Genomic DNA, 26209 nt, shown 5'->3' with positions numbered 1-26209 from the left:
CTAGATGGGGTTTTTTCTTCTTCTTCTTCTCTGGGACAGGGTTTCTCTGTGTAGTTCTGGCTGTTCTGGAACTTGCTTTGTAGACCAGGCTGGCCTCCAACTCACAGAGATCTGCCTGCCCCGGCCCAGTGCTAGGAGTAAAGTGACCTTAGATGGCTACTATTGAGGTCAGCTTATTGATGACTTCTCATACAGACTGCATTCTAGACAGTTGTCAGAGGGACAGAGGAGTCCAAGGGCAGGGTTTGGAAGCCAAGTGATGAGTCTACGAGTAAGGGGCCTCAGAAGCACACAGCATAACATTAAACATTTTGGACACTCAAACAGCAGTCCTAAACAGGAGACAAAGCAAAGGAGGTCAAGCAGTTCATGAAGGAGTCAGAGTTGAGAGGCACAGGCAGGTAGATCTCTGAGTTCAATGCCAGTCTGCTCTATACAGCAAGTTCCACGACAGCCTGGGCTACACAGAGAAACTCTGTCTAGAATCCCAGAGCCCCCAGAAAAAGAAGTACTGGGAGGAAACCATGCACATCCAGCTCAGGGTTGCCACAGTAACCTTACATGTTTTACTGTTTGCATGCGTTTGTATGTATAGTACATGTGTGTATAAAAGGGGCTCACATACATAGTGCACTTGCTGAAGTCACAGGACGACCTTGGTCGTCAGTCTTTGCCTTCCACTTGGTTTCGAGACAGGTCTCTCATCATTCCCAGCTGTGCATGCCAGGCTACCTGGTTCTTGTACCCATAGCTCATCTTCCCATAAGGGCAAATGAGTTACAAATGTGTACATTGCTGCATCTGGCTTCTATACGGGCACTGGGGGTCCAGAGTCTTCATGCATGCTCAGTAAGTATTTGTAGCACTCGACCCACCTCCCCAGCCCCTTCCCCGATTTTACATTTTAGAGAGCATCGTCCACTTGGAGGTTCCAGACTACAGCATTATTACGACAGAGGACAGCAACAGCCTCACTGTACAGTGAGCAGCTCCAGTGTGTGTTCCCCACCAGGATGTCTCATCATGGGCCTCAAGCAACAATCAACTGGCCACAGGCACTAAGTTCTGAAACCACAAGTCAAAAGAAACCTTTGCTCTATGTAAGTTTATCTTAGGTATTTGTTAGAGCAGTTATCACCCACCGCCTTCCTCTCTGTTTAGGTGCCCACAGGCGTGCAATCCTGAATGGCTTAGGTCTGTCCTTATTCTAATGGAACAACAGTGATAGGATCTTTTATGAATGACATTCATCTTATCTATGAGCCTCAGTCATAATGCTGGATACAGGAAGTTGTTTGCTCATTCTTTTTTTTTTTTTTTTTTTTTTTTGGTTCTTTTTTTTCGGAGCTGGGGACCGAACCCAGGGCCTTGCGCTTCCTAGGTAAGCGCTCTACCACTGAGCTAAATCCCCAGCCCCTGTTTGCTCATTCTTAGTAATGTATTTCATTCTATAAATTTCTTCCCAGTACACTGCTGATGAACACTTGAGCTCCTTAATCAATTACGAGAAGCACTTGTGAAGAGGAGGCATGTAGATGACTCTTACAAGTTTATCTAGGAAACAGCTAAACTACAGAATGCTCATACTTTCTACTCTACAAAATAACTGGTGCACCGACTAACATTCTTTATGCTAGATATTTTAAATATTTAAACGTTTTCCTTGTGTGTGCCATCTTGTCTGTATGTGCACCATGTACACATAGGACCTGCAAACCTCATGAGACAAGGGTGTCAGATCCCTTGGAACCTGAGTAATGGATGGTTGTTAGCCAACTGCCTCTTTGTGCTAGGAATTGAATCTGGATCCTCTGCAAGATTAGCAAGAACTCTTAGCTTCTGAGCCATCTCTCCAGTTCCACAATTAACACTTTACCAATGGTGTTTTTTCTTTTCTGGTTTTTGAAATTTTGCCAACTATTGGCATACTTGAAATTACTGTGAATTTGATATTTGAGATATATACATATATATGTATACATACATATTGGCTTCTCCTACCCTCCCCCCCTTGCTCTTTCTTTTTTTCCAGATAGGTTTCTATGTATAGCCTTGGCTGTCTTGGAACTCATTCTATGGAACAGGCTGGCTTTGAACTCAAGAGATCCATCTGCCTCTACCTTCTGAATGCCCAGATCAAAGGCATGTACCACCATGTCCTGCAGCTTTTCATGTTTTTAATGTAGAATTACCACAGTGGATAATCATCTTTCCATGTATTTGTTAACTATTCAGGTTTCTTGTTTTATGAGGTACCTACTAACATAATTTCTCATATCTTAATATTGATCTGTCTTTTTCTTATTGGTTCAAAGGTGCCATTTTTCTTTGAAACTAGTTCTGTATTAATTTTACATATTTAACATATTCTTATTGCTTCATAACTTAGGGATTTTTGCATTTATTCTGGTTCTTTTTAATAACACAAAGTTATATTTTTAAAATACTGAACTGTGAGTCTTTTCTTTCACAATCAACATTTTGTGTTTCTACTTTTGAGACATTCTTCCTGGATCTGGATCTGTGGTAAGTCCATCTGCCTCTGTTATATGTCTATGTCATGTTTGGCTCATCTGAGGCAAGCCCTCTCGTCTGGTATTACTCATACTTCTTTAAAATACTAGCTACAACAGTAAGAACTTACTACTACAGTGGCTCACAGAGAGGGAAGTCCCAGTTCATAGCCAGTGTCTCTGATTGCAATAACAAGGATAACCTCATGAGGACTTTTCTAGGTTCATTTGAATGTCTCAGTCATTTAAAATCAGAAAGAACAAAACTGAAGAAAATGATTTGTTTCATTGTGAGTCTGGAGTTCAAATCCAAGGCCCCATACCTGTAAAGCAAGTGTTATAGAACTGAGCTACATCCTCAAGTAAGAAAGCACTTTGATACACATATTCATTTTTATGCCAAATCAATCATACAACATAATTACAGAATTGTTTTATGGATAAATGGTCCATAGAGACAAAATTGAGCCCACAAAGTCATATGCTAGCCTTTTTGACAGAATTTTTGTCAAAGTCATTCTATTATTGGTTTTGGCAGGCCTTAAGTGGCTTGTCTTTGGCCTAGAGGTAGATAAAAACATTATCTTCACACTAATAAAATAATATTATCCCAGGGTTAATATATATTTTCAGGTACTGGGATAAATAGAAAAGCAAAGTGAGAAATTTGGAGATTTGGGCTAAGAGGCCCTTGAATGTTGTAAGCAGAATACTGTGAGTGGCTATATTGGGAGCTCAGAGATCAGACATTGAAATGTGGACAGTAGAGACTGTCTTGATAATGTTTAAGATTGAAAGAAGGATTCTATTGGACATTACTAAAGGCCACGAGTGCTACATTCTGGCAAAGGATTTGTCTACATTTTCTGCGTGTTTCAAAACTGTGAGAGGTTGAATTCCAAGGTTGACAGACTACTCAATTTGGCAAGAGAATTTCAAGACAGATTAGCATTCAGATTGTAACATATTTGTTACTGGCGTATTTTAGTTACACTTAATGAGAATTAAGAACAAAAAGCAGAGAAGAGTTTTTAAAAAGCATTTAGTCTGGACAGAAAAGGAACAAACTGAAAGTTATAGATAAGAAAGGTCCGCATGTTTTTATGTGTGTGAGTATGTATGTATGTGTGTGTGTGTGTGTTTGAGAGTATGTGTGTATGTGTGTGTGTACATGTGTATGAGTGTGTATATTTGTGAGAGTATATATGTGAGTATATATAAATGAGTGTGTGTATGAATGTGAATGTATGTACATTCACATATATCACTATATATATATGTGAGTGTGTGTATGTATATGTGTGAATGTATGTATATGTGTGTGTGTGCATGGGAGAGTGAGAGAGTGTATGTATGTGTGTGAGTGTTTTAAAAGAAGATTAGTGTCATTAAAGAGAAACCAAACATCTAATACTATAGGGAAGGCACTTTAAGTGCATCTCAGGAGTCAGCCAGATCCTACCATCACAGGTTCCAAAGGGTAGAATTATAAATTCACTTGAAAGACTCACTTGGGAAGAAATTGTTTCCAGCATACCCTGCTCCCAGAGGCTTTCCCAGGGAAGTGTTTTTCTAGGTCTCTTGCCCAGGGACCCAGAGACTGTACCACCATAACCATACTTCAAGGGGGTCCAGAGAGCTACTTTTTAAGCTAATGGCAACTTTGTCGTCCATGTAGTCCTGTTTTGGGGAGAGTCATTGAGAATGCAAGGGTTCCTGGGGTCACAGTAATTTCTAAGATTCCAGAGAAACGCCTGTGGGTCTAGGCAGTGGGCAGCAGGTTTGGATCCTCTGCCAGAAGCCTCTGAGATTATGTTATATAAAACTATGAGGGTAAAAATCCATGGCTGCAATAGAGACTTGAGGATATCAGAGAGCAAACAAAGAATATCTGCTAAGAAAAGCAACAAGTGGACCCAATCATGAGAGAAGCCATATGGTTTGCAAACACCAAGGCCATAGGGCAGGGTTGCATAAACCTGCTGGTGTTTCTATGATGACATGGAGCTGCAGGATTTACTGTTTGCCTTACTGTGTCTCAATCTTTTTTGGGGGAGGGGGGACGTTTCTCCTTTCTTTTCTTCCCTTTTGGAATAGGAATGTTCTCTCTGTGTCACTGAATGTTTAAAGTATGTAATTTATTTTTATTTTAGAGGGGCCCATGGGCAATTATCTTGAATCACAGCAGGGACTTTGTAATTGTCTACACATTCCTATTGCTGTGATGTTTAACCATAAGAGGTCAAGCAATCAGAATGAACCCTTAAAAGCCATAAACTAAAATAAACTTTTTCTATCTTAAATAAAATGGTCTGGAGCAACTGGAAAGCTACATATAAAAAGACCAACTTAGAATCTCACCTTATACCATACACAAAAATTAACTAAAAATGGCTCCTTGGCTTAACTCCAAGAGTTTTAACAACAAAATATTTAGAAGAAACTTAAAAATTTCAAGACTTTGGGTTAGAAAATATTTATCTGTTCTTGAATTCTTGTCCCGATTAAATAATGTGTGTATCTGTGGGAGACAGATGTATATAACGTAGGTAACTGAAGACACAGCTACTTCGATGGTAAAATAATCCATTGGGATTGGTGACTGGAATCTAAATAACCAGTGACACAAAATGTTGTATGAAAATATGCAGGGGTGAGTAGTGCAAATTAGAACAGCCAAGGCTTGTGGGTAATAAATGAATCATTGCCTCCAATGCTGCACAATGTGTATTCACATTTCAGGCTAAGAAACCTTGTCTACCAGTAGTCCAGTTCACCTATAGATGGGTGAATCTTAACGTATCATAAAAACAACTTATACCTAATGTTTATCATGACACCATAATGCTAACATGGAATTCTTACAGCCTGTCATATTCAGTCTGTGTCTAACTATACACATAAATGGATCGCTATGAAAGTCTTCCAATGACACCTTATAGAAGAGTTTTTCTTCTAGTAAACTATCTGAGTTGCACATAAATCTGCTAACAATGAATTTTGGGTCAAGTTATCTCTTACCTTCCACCCAGGAATACTGAAATAACCTTTGGCCACTTGTGTTTACTGTGAGTCAGTCAGTGACCTTCTCTCTCTCCCTTGCTTATGTCTCCTCAGGGCACTGGGGGATCCTTGGCTAAAGTCCAAATCTTTGCAAAAGACTGATTTCTTCTTTCAGAACAACAACAAAGAATTGTTTTCAAAACATATTTCCTGGTATGATTAATTAATATATTAGTGCTTATGACATTTTAGTATTTTCAGGGGACAACTTGTTATTTATACATCTAGCCTGCCTTGTAGAAAAGCTAGCATGGTTTATTGTTTTTAATCCCTTCTATGCGTGGTTTTAAATTATGGGGGTTGTTAGTCAAGTACTGGAACCCTGCCTCATGATGCCTGATAAGGTTCTTAGAATGTAATGAACACTTGATATGCACTTATTGGAATGAAGTAAGTGTTAATTTTTAACACTATAGCTTTAATTTTTCATATTATTATCTCCAAGGTCTAAGGGAAAATAAAATTACCATAAAAATCACTAAAATAATATTCTAGGAAGCCATGTAGGCATGTTGCTGATGTAATGAAGGCTGGTCTTTCAATGCCAAGAGCCAAATACCAACTTTTTTCTTTCTTAAATAGCTAGTGACATGACATTCATTTATTTTAGAAACAGTCTGCTGTCTTAGGTAAAAGGCTCTATCTAAATATCCTAACAGTTTAAAAGTTGCTCAGGATCAGGAACATTGTTTTTCAGGTTCAGTCAGATTTTGCTGACTATGGGCACACAGTAAATATGTCCTACTGAAATTGGCCTTGTTATACTTGTATTTCTGCTGACATACTCTAATACTTTCACCTTGTAAATAGTTTACCAGACCAGGAGAGGCTCACATGAAAGTTGAAAGTAGCATGGTGCATTGCTAGTTTTTTGGTTTTTTTTTTTTTTTAACTCTGTGGTGAAGCAGACAATGGCTAGCACATATGAACTCTCAAGGTACAAAGAAAGGAACTGAGAGATAATTCATGTACTCAGTTACAGCACCTTTCTTACTGCCTAAGATCCAGTGATGTTACTCCTCAGTAATTTTCTCAAATAACCAATAGCTCATCAACCTTCAGCATGGGCCACTTTGTTCTGCCTGAAGTCTTACCCTGACCTCAGGTTCTGACTAGTGCCATATAATATATGAGTTTTTAGAAAGCTCTCCTTGTAGCCACTTAACAATTGAATCAGTCACCCATTCTGCTGTCCAGATTTGATAATATACTAGAGTTTTCAAGCACTAAGATTTTTATCTAGTTATTTGTAACCGAGCTCCTGTCTTGTAGCATTACGACAGATCCTGGGTCCATCCACTGTGGTTGTACCCAATCTATCCTGGAGCCTATTTTACACCAGCTAGCGTGCTATTCTCTCCAGTTATCTCAGGGTTTCTGTTGTTTCTGTTTTTTTTTTCTTTTTCCTTTTAGAAACCTTGTTTCCTTGGTGTCCTTGATCCCCTCTGTCTCTTGTACTCTTTGTATCTCCTCTTCCATGATGTTCCCTGAACTCTGAGGGGATGGATGAGAGTCATCTTAGGGGTTAAACACAGCTATTCCCTAGGATTCTACTCTAGTGAGTGTGTCCTGTGTCCCCAGTATGTGTTACCCCAGAGTTGTGGTATTTGATTTCTACATACTCCATATCCAAAGCCCGATGTCCCATCCTACATTTAACCTCGACTTTCTTCCACCTGTCAGTTTTCTCCATTCTCTGTCTAATACTGGCAAGACCACTGAGACTCAAGTCCTGGTTCTCCAAAGACTTACCATCTCAACACTGGCTTCTAATTCCATTAGTAGGTCAAATTGTATCCTAATAATACTCAATGAGTATTATATTTGAAAACATCTCACTCAAGCCAGCTAAGTAAGCTGAAAGATGCTTCATTAAGTACAATAACATAAAACTATTTCATACCTGTCTGAGTGAAGCCTGCTTTGTATCCATTAGCTGTTCCATTTTCTGGAGCCACACTTGATGATACTGAAGAAATTGGCTTAGTGGAGTGGCAAAGAGCAGAGGATTGTCGGCTTCTACATTCTAGAAGGAATTAAAAAGGGCTATGAAGAAGCTGGTTTTTATTTTAACAGGCTATCGGGACACAATTCACAAGATCACTGAAACAAGGTTTTACTTCTTGAACGGTAGCGACTGTCCTAATTGCTATCTCCAACAGCCTGTCCAGACTAGGCCAGGTGTTATGCTTAAGGCAAAGAAATCACAATTTTATGGCCCTCAGATTAGTTCCCACACAAAAAATGCCATAACCAACATAGTTTGGATAGTTTTATGGGTAAGATAGACGGTACAATGTCAATAATTTATAAAAAACATTGTTTTTTAAATACCAGGTAACTTGTTGTTCATAATTTATTTAAATGTGTCATAGTAACTTTGAATCCATGTAGCCTGCTTTCATATGTTCACTCGATCTTAATGAATATTCAAACATAAAAACTGTATAGATAGAAGAGACAAATTAGAAGGAAATTGTTATTATTAGTTCTTACTAAAGGAAGTAGGTAAGTGATATTCAAAATGATTATTGATAATACAGTGGTGAGTTTTGCATTGAGTATCTGATACTACTGAGGTTTTGGTATGACTTTAATGTACTGTATACTGACTCAGTGAATGCTGTGACACTCAGTCTTCAAGTTCCAACTAAATTATACAAGTACTAGTCTCACAAAGTAGCATGTGAAATAGGAATGTGTGGTTGTAACAGGGTTACAAGGGTTCTAGGGAAAGTTTCCTTGGTAACGAGGCACACACAAGGACTGAAAGCAGTTTTCTGAAGCAGCCCATGCTGCATTCTGAAAACAGTGACTGTATTTTGGCATAAAGTTTAACTTCATCTTATGCATATTATGGGCATAGACACATATTGATATTATGTGGTATTATATAAATAAGTATACAATTTGTTCCAAAATAAAATCTGCTATAAATATGAGGCCACTTTATAAAGTGGCCAAGTGAGGTGGCTCAGAGGGTAAAAGTGCTTATCACCAAACCTGACATAGAAGCTCAACCCCTGGTACCCAGATAGTGAAGGGAGACAACAGATTCCCACAGGTTGTCCTCTGGCTTCCACATGTGCTGTGGTAGCGTGAGGATGCATGCACACACACACACACACACACACACACACATCAATAAATCATTAATCAAGTAATATGAAAATGCTATTCTTCACTAGGAACATGAACTCCTTGTGCACAAAGAAGTCAATCATATTTATGCAAATAAAACAAAAGCTAAAAGAAAAAGTCAGAGAGACAATGCTTGAGTTTTTAAACTTTGTTAAAGAGATTTTACTCTTTAACTACAATTTATGGTATTCAAGAAGACTTTCTAGAGGACAATTCTTTAGACTTTGCCAGGATAAAGAGCTATGAGTGATATTCTTAAGATTCAGTGCTTACAAGATTTAAGCTCTGATGACAAAGGCTTGGGACATGCAACAGCCACCTCAAATGCAGCCAAGAGTAATTATGGTGCAGGACCCAGAGACAAATGTGCTATTGTCATTCGGATTTATTCAGCTACCCCATAGTCAGTAGGCAAGAACAATAAAGACAACTATTCTATGGAGAAAAAGTCTCAGCATCAAAGAAACTACATTAGGATAGTAGCTAAAACTGTGGCGATGCCTGGGAAGCACATGGCGATGGGACTTTGTAGAGATTAGCTACCTAAATTGTTGCTAATTCCAAAGAAACAAAACTGTCAACTCAATCATGTATTTCCCAAGGAGTCTAGAAGACTGAATTGCTATTTGGGTATGTTTTGGTAAAATAAAAATAGAAAAACATAGACTGGCAAGAACTACTAACAAACTGAAATAAAGCACAGAGAACATTTTGCACTCTGGTTCTAAGTGAAAGATAGCCAGGAGGTCCTTTGCCAGCCCCAGAGCCGCAAACTTTCTCTGGAGACAGATCTGGAGTCCTGCACTTTCCTGCCTCTCAGGTGCTTCACTTAATTATAACGAGGGGCAAGTCAAACTACCTCCCAGAGGGCTTTGCATTTTTTGAGCAGGGTTCTGAACTTGAGCTATTTATGTATTCCACACCTGTACTCTGAACCCTGTAAGGGTCACTTATTACCATCACAGAATCTCCCTCCCCTCCCCCTCTTGGTATTTGATTACCTTTCCAGCAGATGAGAGGTCCCTTTGATAGCACGCCCTGGGAGGTTCTGACTAGGTAGTACTTTAAGTGCTTCTGCTTCTTTGGCTGGGTGGTGAGCTTCAAGTTAATGTGGTTGGAAAATTCCGTGAAATATCGAAATCCTCTTTCTCCACAACCAATACAATTTCCAGAAAACCCTGAAATGGGAAAAGATAATGTTACTAGTAGCCTTGTAAGTTGATACATCACTTCTAGATGTGAAAAGTATAAAAATATTCATAGTCTATTGAACCAACAATATCCTAACTTTTAGGAAATACTTCAGAAGGGAAAGAAAAGCAGAGGAAGGTTTTTAGTGGAGTCTCTTGACCTCCAACTTTCCCCTTTGATTCTAAATTCTTCAGATAAAATTACCAATGCTTGTAAGCTGGTACTCTATATTAAAATATTCAGGAAATTTAAGGTTGCTCCATGAAGTTCACAGTCAAGTTATAATAATTTGCAGAGTCATTTTTATAACAGTAAAGATTGGGAATACATTCAACACCATTCTAACAGGACAATGGCTAAGAAAACAGATTGGGAACTATCAGGTTACAGAATTTAGATAGTTTATAAAGACAGGAAAATTGGGTGGGGGCTGAGGAGTGGAGCTCAGTGACAAAACACCTGTCTAGCTGAGTAAAGCCTGGAGATAGAGCTCCAGCATTGGGAGAGAAAGGAAAAGGGAGAGAGGGAGGGGGACAGGGAGGAAGGAGTGGGGTGGGGGAGGGGAAGGAAAAAGAAAATGAAGATAAAGAATTTTTGTCCTAAAGCCCTCATGTTTGCGTGCCGTATGCTCCTTTCTTAAGATCCTGCTGCGGAGAGAATAATTGGATGAATGGCAAAGAATGTATGCTGCAATAGATGCATCTTTACGAAGCTGTCTTTTCGGATATGAATAAACAATAATAAAACCTCGAATTTCAAATATCACGGTTTTATTTTTCATTATTTAAAAACTATTTAATCCTTAAATCCTTGCAGTTTGTTACTCTAACAAAGCTCTTGTTTTAACAAGTCGGTGGGTCCCACTCTTGGTTCTCTGCTCACCACAGCAGCTTGTCCCACAGACCTATAGACTAGGAGTGTATGATAAGTGTCTGACCTAATATGAGACACCTAGAATCTCTCTTTTAGAATTTTATGTAGACAGAACTAGACCCTAGATTTGTAAAGGTTTGTAAAATTGGAATCCAGTTGTGGTTCATCTCAAGCACACATGATTCTGGTTTTGGAGCGAATATGCTGAGAGCTGTGACCAGGCAGCTGAGAGCAGCCAGGAGGGGCAGCATGGACAGAGCTGTGCGGTGCTGATCTACTCCAGACACTCCTGTTCCTAGGAGAGCTAGACACAGGCTCTGTGAACTTCCCATTTTTCTTCATTCACCCTCTCTTTACTCACCTGAGCTTCTTAGTCTTTTATATTGAGTGTATGAACAATCCTTTGGACTAATTAAGCAAAGTAAGACTCTCAATGGCCTGGTTGGAGCAGAGGTGAAGGAGGAAATGGCTGGGAGGATGAGAAGCCATGCACTGCTTTAGGAAAAGTCAGCCATTAGCCCCTTTAACACACAAAAGAAGGGATGACCAGGAAGACAGTGAGTCCTTTCTCAGATCTGATGATTATATTAGAGAATATTTGCTCATTTCTCAATTTATTTAATCTATAGGCCAATAACAATAAATAAAAATCATTGACTGTCTAGTTCACCAAGTACCTATAGTCACCCACCCATCTGCCCATCTGCCCATCTATCCATCCATCTTTCCATCCATCCATCCATCCATCCATCCATCCATCCATCCATCTCTACACCTAGCTTTCTATTCATATAACCAACAGACACATAATCTGACAGTGCTTTCTATATGAGTATTCCCTACTTATAAAGAACCCTAGATGGATTATGAGACATTTTTCAGGGCTTTTTGTCAGAGCTTTACCTCATACGCTCTGATAGAAGAGATTATAATGCTTTTAAAATGCTAAATGTTTCCCAAATTGTTCTATATCACCAATGGGTCTTAAGTAAATGAATGAAAAGACTGTCCCTTATAGTTTCTGAGTCTCCAGGTCATAGCTTAGCTTAGTTTTTAATTACATAGTAAGAAATGAATAAATGAATGATTGGATCTTCTCTGCTAATTTGCTATAACAAGGAAGCTTTACCATTAGATTTCTGTATTAAGCTATATGCTTAATTTCACTTAAAGAATAGTGAATGCATTTTTTTTTATTGCTCAGTACTAGGGATAAAATCTAGGTCTCTATTAGCCCAGGGTGAACTTTTGATCCTTCTGCTTTTCTGTCTGGCGTTGGAGTTATAGACATGTGCATTTGTGCCCAGTACGTATTTTTGACACCTTTGAAATGTGAAAATGACCAATATATCTTAGCCAACAGATGGTTCTGGACTATAATTTAAGATGCTCACATACAATTCTAGCCCTTGGGGCAGAATCAGGTGGAACTCCTGTCTACATAATGAGCTCCAAGTCACAGGGCCACACAGTCAGATCTTGTCAAGAAAGAAAAAAAATTGGGGGGGGGGGGTTGTTGATGAAGGGAAGGGAACCTCTATAGCATGTTATAGGACAGTTTCTGATTCAAGATTTTCAAGGCTTTCTGATCTTGTATAATTTGGGTGGCTGCATCAAACCAAAGCAAAAATCATCTCACAATCAATACAGTAGTTAAGTTCTTTTTCCTCTTCTGATATCTGTACTTTTAAGATATGATTCCATCTTAATGAAAGGCATTCTGAGAAGTAAAACTTCTACATAAACACAGCAACAAGCAAATAGCAAAACTCATATAACTACTTGTCTTTGTATTACAAAATAAATAAAACCAAGCTAGGTTGGTGGCACATGCCTTCAGTCCCAGCACCGTGGAGAGGGCAGGTGGATCTTGAATTTGAGGCCAGCCTAGTCTATCTAGCTTTCCAGGCCATCCAGGGCTACATGGTAAGATCTTGTCTGTCTTAGGGTTTCTATGGCTGCAATGAAATACTGTAACCCAAAGCAAGTTGGAGAGGAAAGAGTTTATTTGGCTTGTTTCCACATCATAGTCTATCGTAGCAGGAGCTCGAGCAGGGCGGGAACCTGGAGACAGGAGCTAATGCAGAAGTCATGGAAGGATGCTGCTTCCTGGCTTGCTTGTCATGGCTTGTTAGCCTGTTTTCTTATAGAACTTAGGGCAACCAGCTCACGGATGGAGCCACCCACAACGGCTTGCCCTCCTTCCCCCATCAATCACTACTTAAGAAAATACCCTACCCTTCCCAGTTATTTCAGGTGAATTGATATTAAATGTAAAATGAGAAACATCTGTTAGCTTTCTTGTTGCTGTGATAGACTGAGGACAGAAACAGCCTAAAAGAGGAAGGGTTTATTCTTGCTTAAGACTCAAGGGACACAGCTCATCATGACAAGGAAGTGAGAAAGAGGTTGGACCAGCTCCCAGCTGGAGCAGCAGCAGTGTGAAGCTGCCTGTTATATTGTAGTAGTCCTCCAACTAGGTCCTACTTCCTAAAGGTTCCCCAACCCTTAAGAACAGTGCTACCCAGAGGGAACCAAGAGTTCAAACCAAAGAGCCTATGGATGGTATATATATCTATATCTCTATATATCTCACTATGATTATTGTGCCCCTCACTAATGCCCCTCCTGATGGGAACATTTTACATTCAACTAATCATACTTATAAAGTATTAGGTAGTATTGAAAATTTATGATACCTTACAAAGTAAATAATTCACAAACAAATAATTGGGATTTGTCATTAGGTTTATATCAGTGACTATGGAGAGTCAACTTCACTTTATTTAATAAGATACAAAAAGTTTTTACATGGTTAAGGATGAAGCAGAGCACATTTAATGAAATGTGCTAAGCAAATACTCTTAGACCTAAAAATATTAATTTTGATAAATCACATGCTCCTTTTTAATGTTCTCAAAAAAGTTATACGTGTCTAGTTTTGACAATAAAAAGTAAAATATATTTAAATTTATGAGAGAAAAATATTTCCTGTTTGAAACTAAACCATTTACACTCCAATAATTCAGTGACATACATGTACACATAAAAGATTCTCAGATAAGTTTTAATAAACATAGATTTCAACTCTTTCCTTTAGAAGGAGTTTCATAGGCATTAAACACTCACCTAAAAGTGCATTTTTCCCATGGTCATCTGGTAGAAATCGCTTGTCCACAGCACAAACTAGGATGTGTTCAGGAAGATTAGGAGACTTGGCCCCCACCAGCAGAAATCCAGCTGGGATGTCAATTTGTTCCGTACACAGGGATACTAAACGCAAATCCTTTCCAGCCTGACAAAACCCTAAACAGTAAGAAGAAAACACCAGAATACTTAGGGAAGGTTGAATACTTAGGGAAGGTTTTGCATGCATGAAGGATGTAAGTTATTCAGTTTATGAACATTTTTTTGAGCTAATAGACACATGGAAAACTGAAAAATATCTGCTTCCTGTACTGTCCTTCGGTAGCAGGGTTAAAGGGCTTGAGAGTTGGGAATTAACAATACTGCTGCTGATGGCAGATACATATGTCTAAGGAGTACTACCACCAGGTAGGCACAGTCCTCTCATCAGCTTTAGGAATAGATTATCTCCTTGCTAGAGATAGAGAAACTGAGTCCAGGAATGTCTTCAAGGTTATATAATGAGTCCAGTAAAGTGTAGGGATAAGGACATGGAAGTTTGTTAAATAAGAAAAGTGAAGAACACACTGTTCAGTCTGGCAAAAGACAAGCTAAGAACTAAGTATGGTGGTACGTGGCTATGGTCCACTTAGGGGTAGCTATCAAATTACAAGTTACTAGGAGCTGGAAAGAAGGTTTGGTGATTAAATTGCCTGTTGCTTTTGCAGAGGACCTGAGTTCATTTCTCAGCACCCACATGAACAAGATCACAGCCACCTATGAGTCAAGCACCAGGGGACATATATAGACTATATACAATTTAAATAAACCTTAAGTTTTAAAAATTACAGAATTCTAAACTTGGAAGTACCTGAAAGTGTTGAAAGGAGTCTCAAGATTTCTCATCAAAGAGATTACTCATTGGCAGTAAACCTAGAAAACAATTCCCCTAAGGAGTGGCATCCTCACTCTAAGTATGGTTTGCTTCAAAGAGTGGGATATAAACTACCTTGCTAAGCAGCATGGGTTAACCATTGATGAGAAGTTTATGACTGGATATTAATTGAAGTGCATCTCTGAGAGGTACCTTTGTCACTGAGACCTTAGCAATGAATCTGCACTGGAAGGAGACAGCAACCACAGCCTTACCAATTTACAAAACTACTGCAAGGTTTTGAGGGCATTACAGTTATAAAACCTTAAGGTTGGCACTGGAGCGATGGCTCAGAGGTCAAGAGTACTTACTGCTCTTGTAGAGGAGCACAATTTGGATCCCAGCATCCATGCTGGGTGGCTTACAACTGTCTTTAATGCTTCAGGGGATCCAATGTCCTTCCTTTTCTGGCTTTATGTGCACGTATCAACACACATACACACATTTAAAAATATAATGAATCTTCTTAAAAAAGAACTAACCTTAAGGTCACCCAGTACAGTGTGGCTTAAGAGGTGGCTTTCATAGGTGCGGGAATTAAAAACAACATCTTAAGACACTCTGGAGTTACATATGAAGTTTATTTTGAAATTACTACTACTACTACTACTACTACTATTACTCCTACATGTGTGTATGTGTGTGATATGGGCCTTACATGTGCCATAGCATGCATTGGAAGCTAGAGAACAACTTTGTGCAGTTTCTTCCGTCCTAACCACCTTCATATGGATTCTGAGAATCAAGCTCTGGCCATCAAGGCTTCCATAGCAAGCACTTTTACCCTATGAGCTATCTCACCATCCTACTAATTCTCTGTGAGTGAAATTTAAATTTTATCATCTCCTAAAAACCAACTGTTTATCATAATTCCCTACTGTAAAACAGAAGACGGCCTTTCATCCAACACCTACCGTGAGTGAAACTGGTCACATGAGTGCATAGCTCGCCGAGACAATGCCAGTATCATTGTGTAGTCTTCACTTTTTATACAATTTCCCATTCTTTTCAGCTATATTGATACATGCTTAATTCATACGGGTAATAGGCTGCTGGTTAAAGTTGGGAAGCTCAGATAAACAGGAAAAAGTAATTTTACTAATGCACCCAAATATAATCATTGGGTATGCAGAGTCATTGAATTTATCTCCCTGCCTCATTCAGAATCTGTCCTCAATAAGGAGTCACTGGCAGCTGGCAGCATGTGCGGGAAGCACTAGCTGGATTTAGTGAGTTTTCAGACCACAAAAACCAACAACAAACCGACATGAAGGTTGGAGTGGACCCATTGGGGAAATTTGAGAGAATGGATAAATTGTATCTCATTGCATACATATATGAAATTCTCAAGAATAAATAAAGCTATTATTTTTAAATTATGTTAGAAATGGGAATGTACTTTAGTATAGAGTGCAACTAACATGTTCAAGGCCTTAGATCAGTTCCTAGTAACACACAGACATACCACATACATGCAACACACACATATACACATACACAAAATCAGTAAGATTATATAAAATGCATTAATATAGGTTTAGACACCAAAAAATTCATGTTTGTTTTGAGACAGAATCTCTCACTGCGTAGTTCTAGCTGGCTTACAACTCGCTATGTAAATCAGGCTGGCCTTGAACTCATAGAAATCCACCAGTCTCTTCCTCTCAAGCACCGGGAATTAATGTTATAAAGATAAATAAAATTAGTTATTACAATCCAACCTAAATTTTATCACATAGAGTAAAAATATAAAATTGTGGAAATAAATCTTTATATCCCTTTAGCCCCAAATATATAAATCCCCATCTGAGTTGTTAGGTGTAGACTTGGGGATGTACAATTCAGTGAGCCCCCTTGCCTAGTTTGCTTGGGATCTACAGTCACACCTGGGGTTGGGGGAGGGAAAGTAGTTTTGAGTGTTTTTAAAATGCTGAAAACATTTAAATCCATTTGTCTCTCCTAAACCAAGGAAAAATCTATTTTTGAATTTTCAACAAACATACTCTTTTTTTATATATCGAATTTAAAGTTAATTAGACTACAACTATTGAATCATAAACTGTAGACAGATGTTGTATAGCACAGATATAAAAGAATATGTTAATATATTGGTCAATTTAGAATAGGTACTTTCTAGTTAAAATTTTTAGGGGGCCAGAAAGGTGGCTCAGTGGTAAAGAACACTGTTTTTTTCTGAGATTCTGAGTTCAATTACCGTATCCCACATAGTGGCTCACAACCACCTTTTTGATTTGATCCCCAATTATGGCATGCAGGACTATTTGTATATGACAGAGTACTCATGTACATAAAACATTTTTATCATATGCCATGCAATGACAGGATTATTTCAAAAAGCTCAATGAGTTTAAAGTGTCTACATTACTAAAAGAGATCTGTGACTCAGAAGATTGAGGACACTATCTATTCTAACCTCTTCAATACATACATGAGAGAAGAGTGCAGGAAGGTTGTGCTTAGGCCAAATAACCAGAAACCAACCAAGAGGATCCCACAACCCAGATGTCTAATTCCTTCCTGCCAAGATGCTCCTTCAACTTGTACACCTCTTGCTGGCCGTAAAGGTGCATGCCTGAAGTCCTAAAACGTTGGCTACTAAGACAGCAAGACCTTGAATCCAAGACTAGCCTGGTATAGATTCATGTGTTCAAATGCTTGCTCCACAGGGAGTGGCACTATTAGGAGGTGTGGCCTTGTTAGAGGAAGTGTGTCACTGTGCTCTAGCTTCATCCAGGGTGGAACACACATCTTCTGCTGCCTGAGGATCGAGATGTAGAATTCTTCCAGCATCATGCCTGCCTAATGCTGCCATGCTTCCCGCCATGATGATAATGAAGTCAAACTGTAAGCCAGGCCTAAGTAAATGTTTTCCTTCATGAGTTGTCTGGGTCATGGTATATTTTCACAGCAATAAAATGTTAACTCACACACACACACACACACACACACACACACACACACACACACACATCCTAAGTAAATGTTTTCCTCCATGAGTTGTCTGGGTCATGGTATTTCTTCACAACAATAAAATGTTAACTCACACACACACACACACACACACACACACACACATTCCACATACACACCACATACACATGCACACCACACACACACACACACACACACACACACACACGACAGAGAGGGAGAGACAGAGAGGCAGACACACATACATGTAAATAAAAAGTAAATAGATCTCAAAATGACAACGGAATAAATAAGTGTTCTGACTTGTGCCTAATGCTTTCCCTGACTCCAGTGTAGCACAGGACACTGCACTATAAACTCTTCCTTGCTTTTACTGTCAGTTCTGTCACCTGTTCTCACTGTGCCCCGTTTAGGCTGAATTCTGTGGAGCATTTAATGTACCATCTTGTCAACCATCTCATATTCACTGATGAATTCTTAAAATTCAAGGTTTTAACTCTGAGTGGGCATATACCTATCATGCCAGCTACTCAGAAGGCTGAGGATTTTGAGACCAAGAGTTTGTCAGTCTGCAAAGTTTTTACAAACCACAAGAATGATCTATGTTTAGACTATAACATTTTTTCCCCTCTCCCTCTCTTCCTCCTCTCCACCCCAACCCCTACCCCATTTTATACCAAAGGACCATGTCAGGCATTTTCTTCAGTTTTGATGCCCATCTTATATTTTGAAGTAGGGTCCCTCAGAACACCCTGAGTTTACCAATTGGATAGACTGTCAGCGACTCCCAGAGGTCCCATTCTGTACCCATTCTACTCTGCTAGGACTACAGAGATGTGCACCTAACAAAAGCTGCCTTTTTCAAATGTGGGTGCTCAGGGTTTGAACTTGGGTCTCCATGCATACAGCTGGCACTCTACTGATTGGACCACTGCCCCAGTCCAAAGAGTGATACTTCTGATGAGCTTTCTCAAGTAAGGCACTGTGGCAAAGAGGGTCAGGGGCTCTCTGGCTAAACAGAGGTGAGAAGGCATTAGGTGAAGAGTGACCAAAGACGGGGGTTTTTTGTTAATAAATGAAAGAACTATTATTTCAAAGTGATTTCTGAAAATGAAAATTACATAATCCACTTAAATAAAGAAGCACAAATAGCTTTAGATTAGGGCTTCCTGTTTATGGTGGGAGGACAGAGGTAAAAGTAATGATCAGTAAACAATGACTGGCCCTGCAAGAAGCATGCATGATTTCATGGCTTTTTTATACTTGAGTGAAGAGAAAATGTAAGGGGCCGAGTTTGTAAAAAGGTGGCAAGAACCAACCACTAGAAAGCTTCCAATGTCTGAAAATGGGACTCTCTAAATTACAATACATTCAGCAGTATCGTGTATAACACAAAACAGAAAGTAGGTGTCCGTAAGGATGGAATTAAATGGTTGAACAAATGAATCGCCGCGACGAGGTAAAACTTCAAATAAACACAGCTACTCTGCCCACAGGGTGCGCATTTCTTCCACACCATGGGGTGTGGTGTGAGAAGACACTGCTTCAGGTAACTAAGTTCAGCACCCAGCAGTAATGGGAGGTACTGACACTGGGCGCTCTTGGAATAATGTGATGGACATGGCATTACACCTCTATGGTCTTCATCTCGACCTGGAGCCTCGGAGCCATCGGAAGAGATAGATTCTTCCAATAAGGTTGTTTCTGATAACTTCTTTGACTGATACTCCTAAAATTGCCAGAGCTATCAAAACCAGGAAAGAACTTTTAAAAACTGTTACATCCAAGAGGAACCTAAGGAGATAACACAACTAAATCTGGTGTAATATTCTTGATAGGATTATGGCTCACAAAAGGACATTAGGTAAAAGCAAGGAACCAAAGCAAACCATAGCCTTAATTGTTAAACTTAATAAAAATATATAAGCATGTAGCAAATGTGCTTCCTGTACTCTGCTGTTCATAGGTGAAATTATATATGTATACAAATGGAAATACTGGCTTGCATTTTCTATAAATGTCAAGCTGCTCCTAAAAATAGTCTTGTAAAGTACTTTCCTGTCTTCTAGTTACTTGCCAAGAGAAGCCTCAGGCAATTTAATTAAAAAGAAAGAATGAGGTGAGGAGAGAAGGGAGAGTGAGGTCTGAGTAGTTCAGGAAGAAATCAGTTCATTCATGGCCAAAGACAGTCAGAGTCAATGGAAAGTTACTCAGTTCAGTTTGTAAGTCTCTTCAATATTTCAAAGTTCATCTACCAAGGGCCTGGTGTTTTTCTGTAAACATTTCTTAACTGTTTCTCCTAAGCTCATTGTCAGGCATTAGCACAGCTACAGAATCCATGAAATGTAACTGGATTTCCAGACCCACAAGATCCCAGTATCCGGTGTGGCAGGGAGAGGACGCTGAATGGCTCGTATGATCACTGTTCAGAAGCCACAGAGGACCACCTCAGAGCACTCCACGAATGTCTCGGCTGTTACTGTCCACAGGAAGGAAAGACAGTTACTTATATGGGTGGATGACTTGCTTCACAAACTTGCTCTTGGAATCACTTCACTTCTGAGAGCAAAAGAGCCTACACTCTTTTGTGACAAATGATTTTAATTAAAACACGGTGGTGGTGACAGCAGAGGGCTTTCTTTATAAACTTCATCTGCATTTTCTTAAGAAAATAGCCAAGGTTTCCACTTCATAGAAAGAGATTTGTGCCTTCCAATTATCTCCAACTTTAAGGCTCCAGAGTAAATAAAGGGGGGGGGGGGCATTTACTAACACAGCAGTAAATCCAAACTAAAGCAATCAAGGCATCATTCAGAGGCGGAAAATCTGGCTGCTCTTCACCTGCACAGACAATCAACCGCCTCCCAGCAGGGTAGGAACCCACCCCATTCCAATAATTTACATAAGAAATTAGCAACCAAAATTTACCTATGAATGGCAAGCCTCAGCAGCCCATCAGATGTCAAGTATCTGCTTATCTAAATTGCCTCTAAAAATAGCTTTAAGGTGCCTTAAGCCTTAGGTAAATAGGGGTTCTGAGGAGCTGGAAGGTGGTCTTTTCACACCAGGCCACAGTCGGTCACATCCCTTTCAGTGCTGGTTTTGTGAGCACAGCTTTGGGATTGTTTTCCTTTTGAGCAAGACAATTCTTAGAACTTTCTTGGAGCAAGCAAAATCGACAATACTGTGTGAAATATAAAATACCAAGTTATAAGTGGCTTTTTATTTTAAATGCCATCTTACAATGAGGGGGGAAGTTAAGTAGGGTCGTGAACAAGGCTCAGGAAGTGGAAGCAGTGGATGCAGTAATTAAGAGTACAGAATTGTTTTCAGAATGTGTTGGCTTTGAATCTTCTATTCTGGTGGGGGACATTTTTTTATTCTCAGCAAAATTGCCTGCCTTTACCTTTAAATTCACCATTGCTCTTTCGGAGCTGAGGTAGAAAGATCACCCCAAATTCTATAGCCTCAGCTTCAGTTAAACATTAGCCTGAGTTAGAGTTAGACCTTGACATAGATATACAGACTGTATCCAAACCTGGTATAGTTTTGTTGATTTGTTTTCTTTGGGACTGGATCTCACCATGTAGTCCCGGCTGCCTGGAATTCACTAAGTATATCAGGCTAACCTTTAACTCACAGAAATCCACCCCCTCTGCCTCTCTAGTGCAGGGATTAAAGGCATGTTATTTTTGGGTCATCAAGTTTATTTCTTGGTACCTTTTCAAAATATTTGGTTATAAATAACACCACTGGGAAATTGAGAACCTAACCCAAGTACTGAAAGTCAGGGAAAAACTTTCTTCTTCTTCATGCTTTGGGGAAAAAATTGCTTAATAGCCCAAGTACTGAAAGATTGGGAAAACCCTTCCCCATGTTTTAGAAGGCAGTTTGCTTGATTCACAATCATCTCCTAAGTTTTTACTCTGATTCTATTTAATTATCACATGTAATTCAGTTCTCAATGAGATGCTGTCATTTAAAGCACAGTTAAACGTAACTTGTTACTTCATGAGCTGACTACTCAGTTAAAGGAAAAGGTGTGCTGATAATACAAATCAAAGAAACAGCAACACAATGCTGTCAGTGTCCACATCTCCATGACTTTAAAGGCCTGTGGCACATCAGTAATGAGTAAGTCTGGGCAAAGAGCAGACTGGGTAAGTGGAGGCAGATCCATAAGAAATGATGCACTGTGGGCAGGCCTAAGTCGAAGAACACTGATGGATATACCTTCTAGGGATACTTGTGAGCTATAGGAGGATTGATTATTCAGGTCTCTTTCCCCTCTAGCAAGAGGATCTGGACCCTTCTATGGGTTTTCAGCTTCTCAGAGAAGTAGGAATTCAAAATAAAACAAACTCTCAAACAAGGACAACTATTTTTCTGGCTTTCCTTGGGTAAGGCTGTAGTTTACATCAAATTATTTGTTTTCCAAGCTTTGGCAGGAAATTGTCTTGAGATCTGGAACCTTCTTGTTATCTTCCCCCATGTTTCCTCAAGCTTTTCATTCTCTGACACCAGGCAGGTTAATGTCAGTCTGAATGTAAAAGTCACCCCCCGCCCACCACACACACACACACACACACACACACACACACACACACACACACACACCACACACTAATTAGGTGGGCAATCAGAACCCCACAGCTATGTGGAGGGAAGAAGGTAGAGTTTAAGTTGGAATATTGCCAAAACCACAAAACAATAAAAACATTAGAAACCAGGGTTCCCTCATTTAAAATGTTGTTAAAAGTGTGGCAGGAAATAAAGCTGACTTGGACAAATCGAATGAGATCACCAGCCAGTGTGGTGGTGCACAGCTTAATCCCAGCACTGGCAGGAGAGTCAGTTATAGAAATCTCTGTGAGTTGGAGGCCAGCCTGCCCTATACAGTGAGTTCCAGGCCAGCTCACAGTGCAAATGAAACATAGACTCAAAAAACAGAGAAACGGACAGACAGACAGAGAATCAAACTACATGATATTTATAGAAGATTTATATTTTACCTCTGCACTCAGTAAGTGTAGCTGTCAGGGCAGCGAGATAGCTCAGTAGGCAAAGGTGCCTGCCAGCGAGAATGACTGTTGGAGTTTGAGCATGCCCAATGTGGAAGGAGAGAACCTGTTTCTGAAAGCCATCCTCTTGTCCATGACTGTGCCATGCGTCAAGAGCATCCCCAAACAAACATATAACACACACACTATACATAAACAAATTTGATAAAAATTATCTGGAGACGGACTAAAAGGAGAAGAAAGATGAAACCTTGCTTGAATAGAAGCTCAGGAGAAAGTAAATTCTTGTGCCTGAACTTGCGTTAGCACAGATCCTCTCCGGGAAATGGTTTAACTGTGAACCCCAGTGTCTTCATCTACAAGAGCCTGTAGGACTTGTGTTTCCAATAGACAACTGTTATGAGCCCTTAAGAGATCATGGGGGAGAGGACATAGCCACTCGCTCCTTCCGTGCCTGGTGTCCAGATGATATTACAATACAAAACCAAAGAGAGCTGAAAAGTGCAAACCTACCATCTGTTGTGCAAGATCCTTCCGGGGCAGGTTTTTGTGAGTAGGGAATTGGTGGGCTGTTTGAGTCAGACATTTCTTCTTCATCTTCATCATCTTCCATTTCATTCATTGCTACGTTGTGAGAAAAATCCAGGCTGCCATTTTGAGTGTAGCGGTGTACTAGGTCTTTATCTAGATCCTCCACCTTCGGTTTGACATCTGTTTAAGCCAGGAGACCAATGCAAATTTAATTTTAAAGAAGATGCTTATGGAAAACTGATTACAAGAGGAATCTGAAGGAGGTCTTTGAAGAGGGGGAGCCTAGCATTTTAACATTTGTTTGAGTCCCCAGGATTTAGAATCCCCACTTCTTTTGAAAGGAGTCTAGAAATGCCTGCAATTGAGAAACTTACCTGCAGATGAGAAAGGGTGTTGGTCCGGGTCCAGATAGAGCTGGGAAAAGATTGGCCGTGGCACTGCAGTACTACATCTGAGCGAGGCTTCTATGGAGTTGTGTAGAGCTTCCTCAAATCTAGCAGATTTCAATTGCCCAGCATACGAGTTCCCCATGGTCTGTACCAGCACATCCCAATGAGAAAAGAGGAAGGAAAACTTTGTATTAGATGTTTATGTCCTAAAACTCCATGTATGGGGCTGGAGAGATGGCTATTAAGAGTACTTGTTGCTCTTGCACAAGACCTGGGTTGGGTTCACAGCGCCCATGTGGTGGGCACAACCATCTGTAACTCAGATCTAAGGGATCTGGACATCTTCTGACAACCACAGGGACTTCTTACCCATAATTAGTAGAGCAACTCCAAAGGTGGCATATTAGCCTTAGTCCAGTGCAAAGTGCCTGGAAGTCTCATCTCTTCTTAGCCTACTGACAGCCTGACGAGTCAGTTGTCATTACATGTCCCAGAAACAACATTCTCCAGGAGGTATTTTCAATTGAATTAAAGGTTACATAATCTTTAATTACTTTTATTTGAGCGTTTTGCCTCCACGAACGAATGTGTGCACCTATGCATGCTTAGTGCAGGCAGAGGTATGAAGAAGCCTCTGGAATTGGGGTTATGGGTGGCAGTGAGCTCCCCTGTGAATGATATAAATGATTTTACCTACTGAACCATCTCGCCAGCTCCCTAAGCACACACTCTTAACTCTGTCTCCTGATCACGTAAGAAGTAAATGCCAGATTCATATACACAGGGCAAACCAATAATGCTCTGAATAAAGACATTAAGTTAGCATAAAAATGGGAAGTGGAGCTTTACTGTCATGTACTTAGTGTAAAAGGAGCAGCAATAAAAATATAAAGGGCAGAGAGCTGGTCCAGGGCTTTCTTTAGCACAGACTATAATGTTTTCTACCCTTGAAAGCCTCACACTATTGAAGGAATCCCAAAAAAAAAAGCCCTGTCTGTGTAACAGATTCTAAACACCATGCATAATACTTAAGGTCACTGGGATCACTGGCATTTATCAGCACATGGGAACCCAATGCCTGAGATGGGGAACCCCTGCTAAAATGTATGTAGGGAATAAACGACTAGAAAATGGAGAAAGACCTTCAAAGTTAGTCATTAAAGCAAACAAGAGAGCAAAGATGGCACTGATTTCCATATTGCAGGCCTTCCAGGGACCATCGGCCACTTTTGTGATGGAACTAGAAAGGACGGTAGACAACAGTGTGGCCCTTTCTGCACCACTAATTAACTGCTCCAAGTGCAGATGGAACCCGCTGCAAACCACTACGCTACTGTGGGCAGTTTCTGCTCTCGGCTTTTCCCTTTCCATAGGAAGGTAGAGTACTGGGGTGGAAGTAAGCAGGCAGTCCCTCTCTGATGGGCTTACAAAGAGGGTGAGAAAAGGGATGCTGGGGAAATAGATTCCAGCTACTTGCCACAGACCCACCCCCCAATTTCTTCTCTCCTGCAAATGAAAAGCAAAACAGTGTATTAACTACCAGGAACTGACAGACTGTGTCCCCACCAACAGCTCCCATTGGGCAAAGAGGAGAGGCATGAAACACAGAATGCACACTGATCAAAGCATATTTACAATATAAAAACCTATGGATAAGTTTGCTGCTCAAGAATAAAAGCAGAGTTCTTCTTAGAAAGACATACAAAAACAAAATGAAATATCTAATTAACTGACCCCTATTGCATGAAAAAGGAGGGGGTATGTGTATATGGTGTTATGGCTGTCTTTTAAAGTAACCCTGGTTGTTAGTGATTTCTTAAATGAGGATTTTCAGTTAATAACGGGATACCAGAAGAATACTAGAAGTATAAAACAATCACGTTGCAACTACTAATGGGTATTTGAGTAGGCAGTGGTACAGAGAGACCACTGGGTAGAGGGCTGAGGGAAGCTTTGTAATGGGAAAAATCAGCTATCCTCTTGAACCCTGACGTGAGGTAGTGAGAAACTGTGGGCCTCACCACGGAGGCCATGTAAATGAAGCACACATCCCACCCAGAAAGTGCCAAGACATGAAGCAAATCTAGTCAAGTCTCAGAGAGAACTGCTTGCTAGATGAGTCCCCTGAAACCACAAAGGAACAAACAGACCCAGAACTAGGTTTCTACAAATGATCAGTGCCATCCCACTTTTAAACTAAGATTCAAATTTAAACTGAAGGAAAATGTACATTATCTTCATGTTTCAACATGTTTGAAACAGAAAGGGGGGAGAGTAGCTGTGTGCAGTGGTGCACACCTGTGTTGCATAGCACTCTGTGCTGAGGCAGGAGTACTCATTGCAAGTTCCAGGATATCCTGGGCTAATGGTGACTATGGGGGAGGGGGGAGTAAAGACAGTATGTCCTTTTAGTGGGGTGAACCATATGGGGTTTTTATTGTTTCTCTTTTGAGATTATTTGAAGGCAGAATTTAT

The 26209-nt window shown here is 39.9% G+C and overlaps 1 protein-coding gene across 3 annotated transcripts in view; it reads right to left on the bottom strand.

Annotated features, from left to right (window-relative positions):
* The window catches only part of Greb1l (GREB1 like retinoic acid receptor coactivator), a 236711-nt gene that overhangs the window by 87598 nt on the left and 122904 nt on the right, over positions 1-26209 (bottom strand). For all 3 annotated transcript variants that reach the window (XM_087593268.1, NM_001432470.1, XM_087593267.1), the window contains 5 exon segments: positions 23720-23879; positions 23328-23525; positions 13911-14087; positions 9719-9895; positions 7480-7602 (listed from right to left, as the gene is read on the bottom strand). In XM_087593268.1, the coding sequence (XP_087449394.1) occupies positions 7480-7602; positions 9719-9895; positions 13911-14087; positions 23328-23525; positions 23720-23876 (832 nt within the window). In that variant the 5' untranslated portion in view covers positions 23877-23879.

The sequence above is a fragment of the Rattus norvegicus genome, chromosome 18, assembly GCF_021556685.1.
Source record: "Rattus norvegicus strain SHRSP/BbbUtx chromosome 18, alternate assembly SHRSP_T2T, whole genome shotgun sequence".
Taxonomy (NCBI): Eukaryota; Metazoa; Chordata; class Mammalia; order Rodentia; family Muridae; genus Rattus; species Rattus norvegicus.
This window is presented reverse-complemented; position numbering and strand designations above follow the sequence as displayed.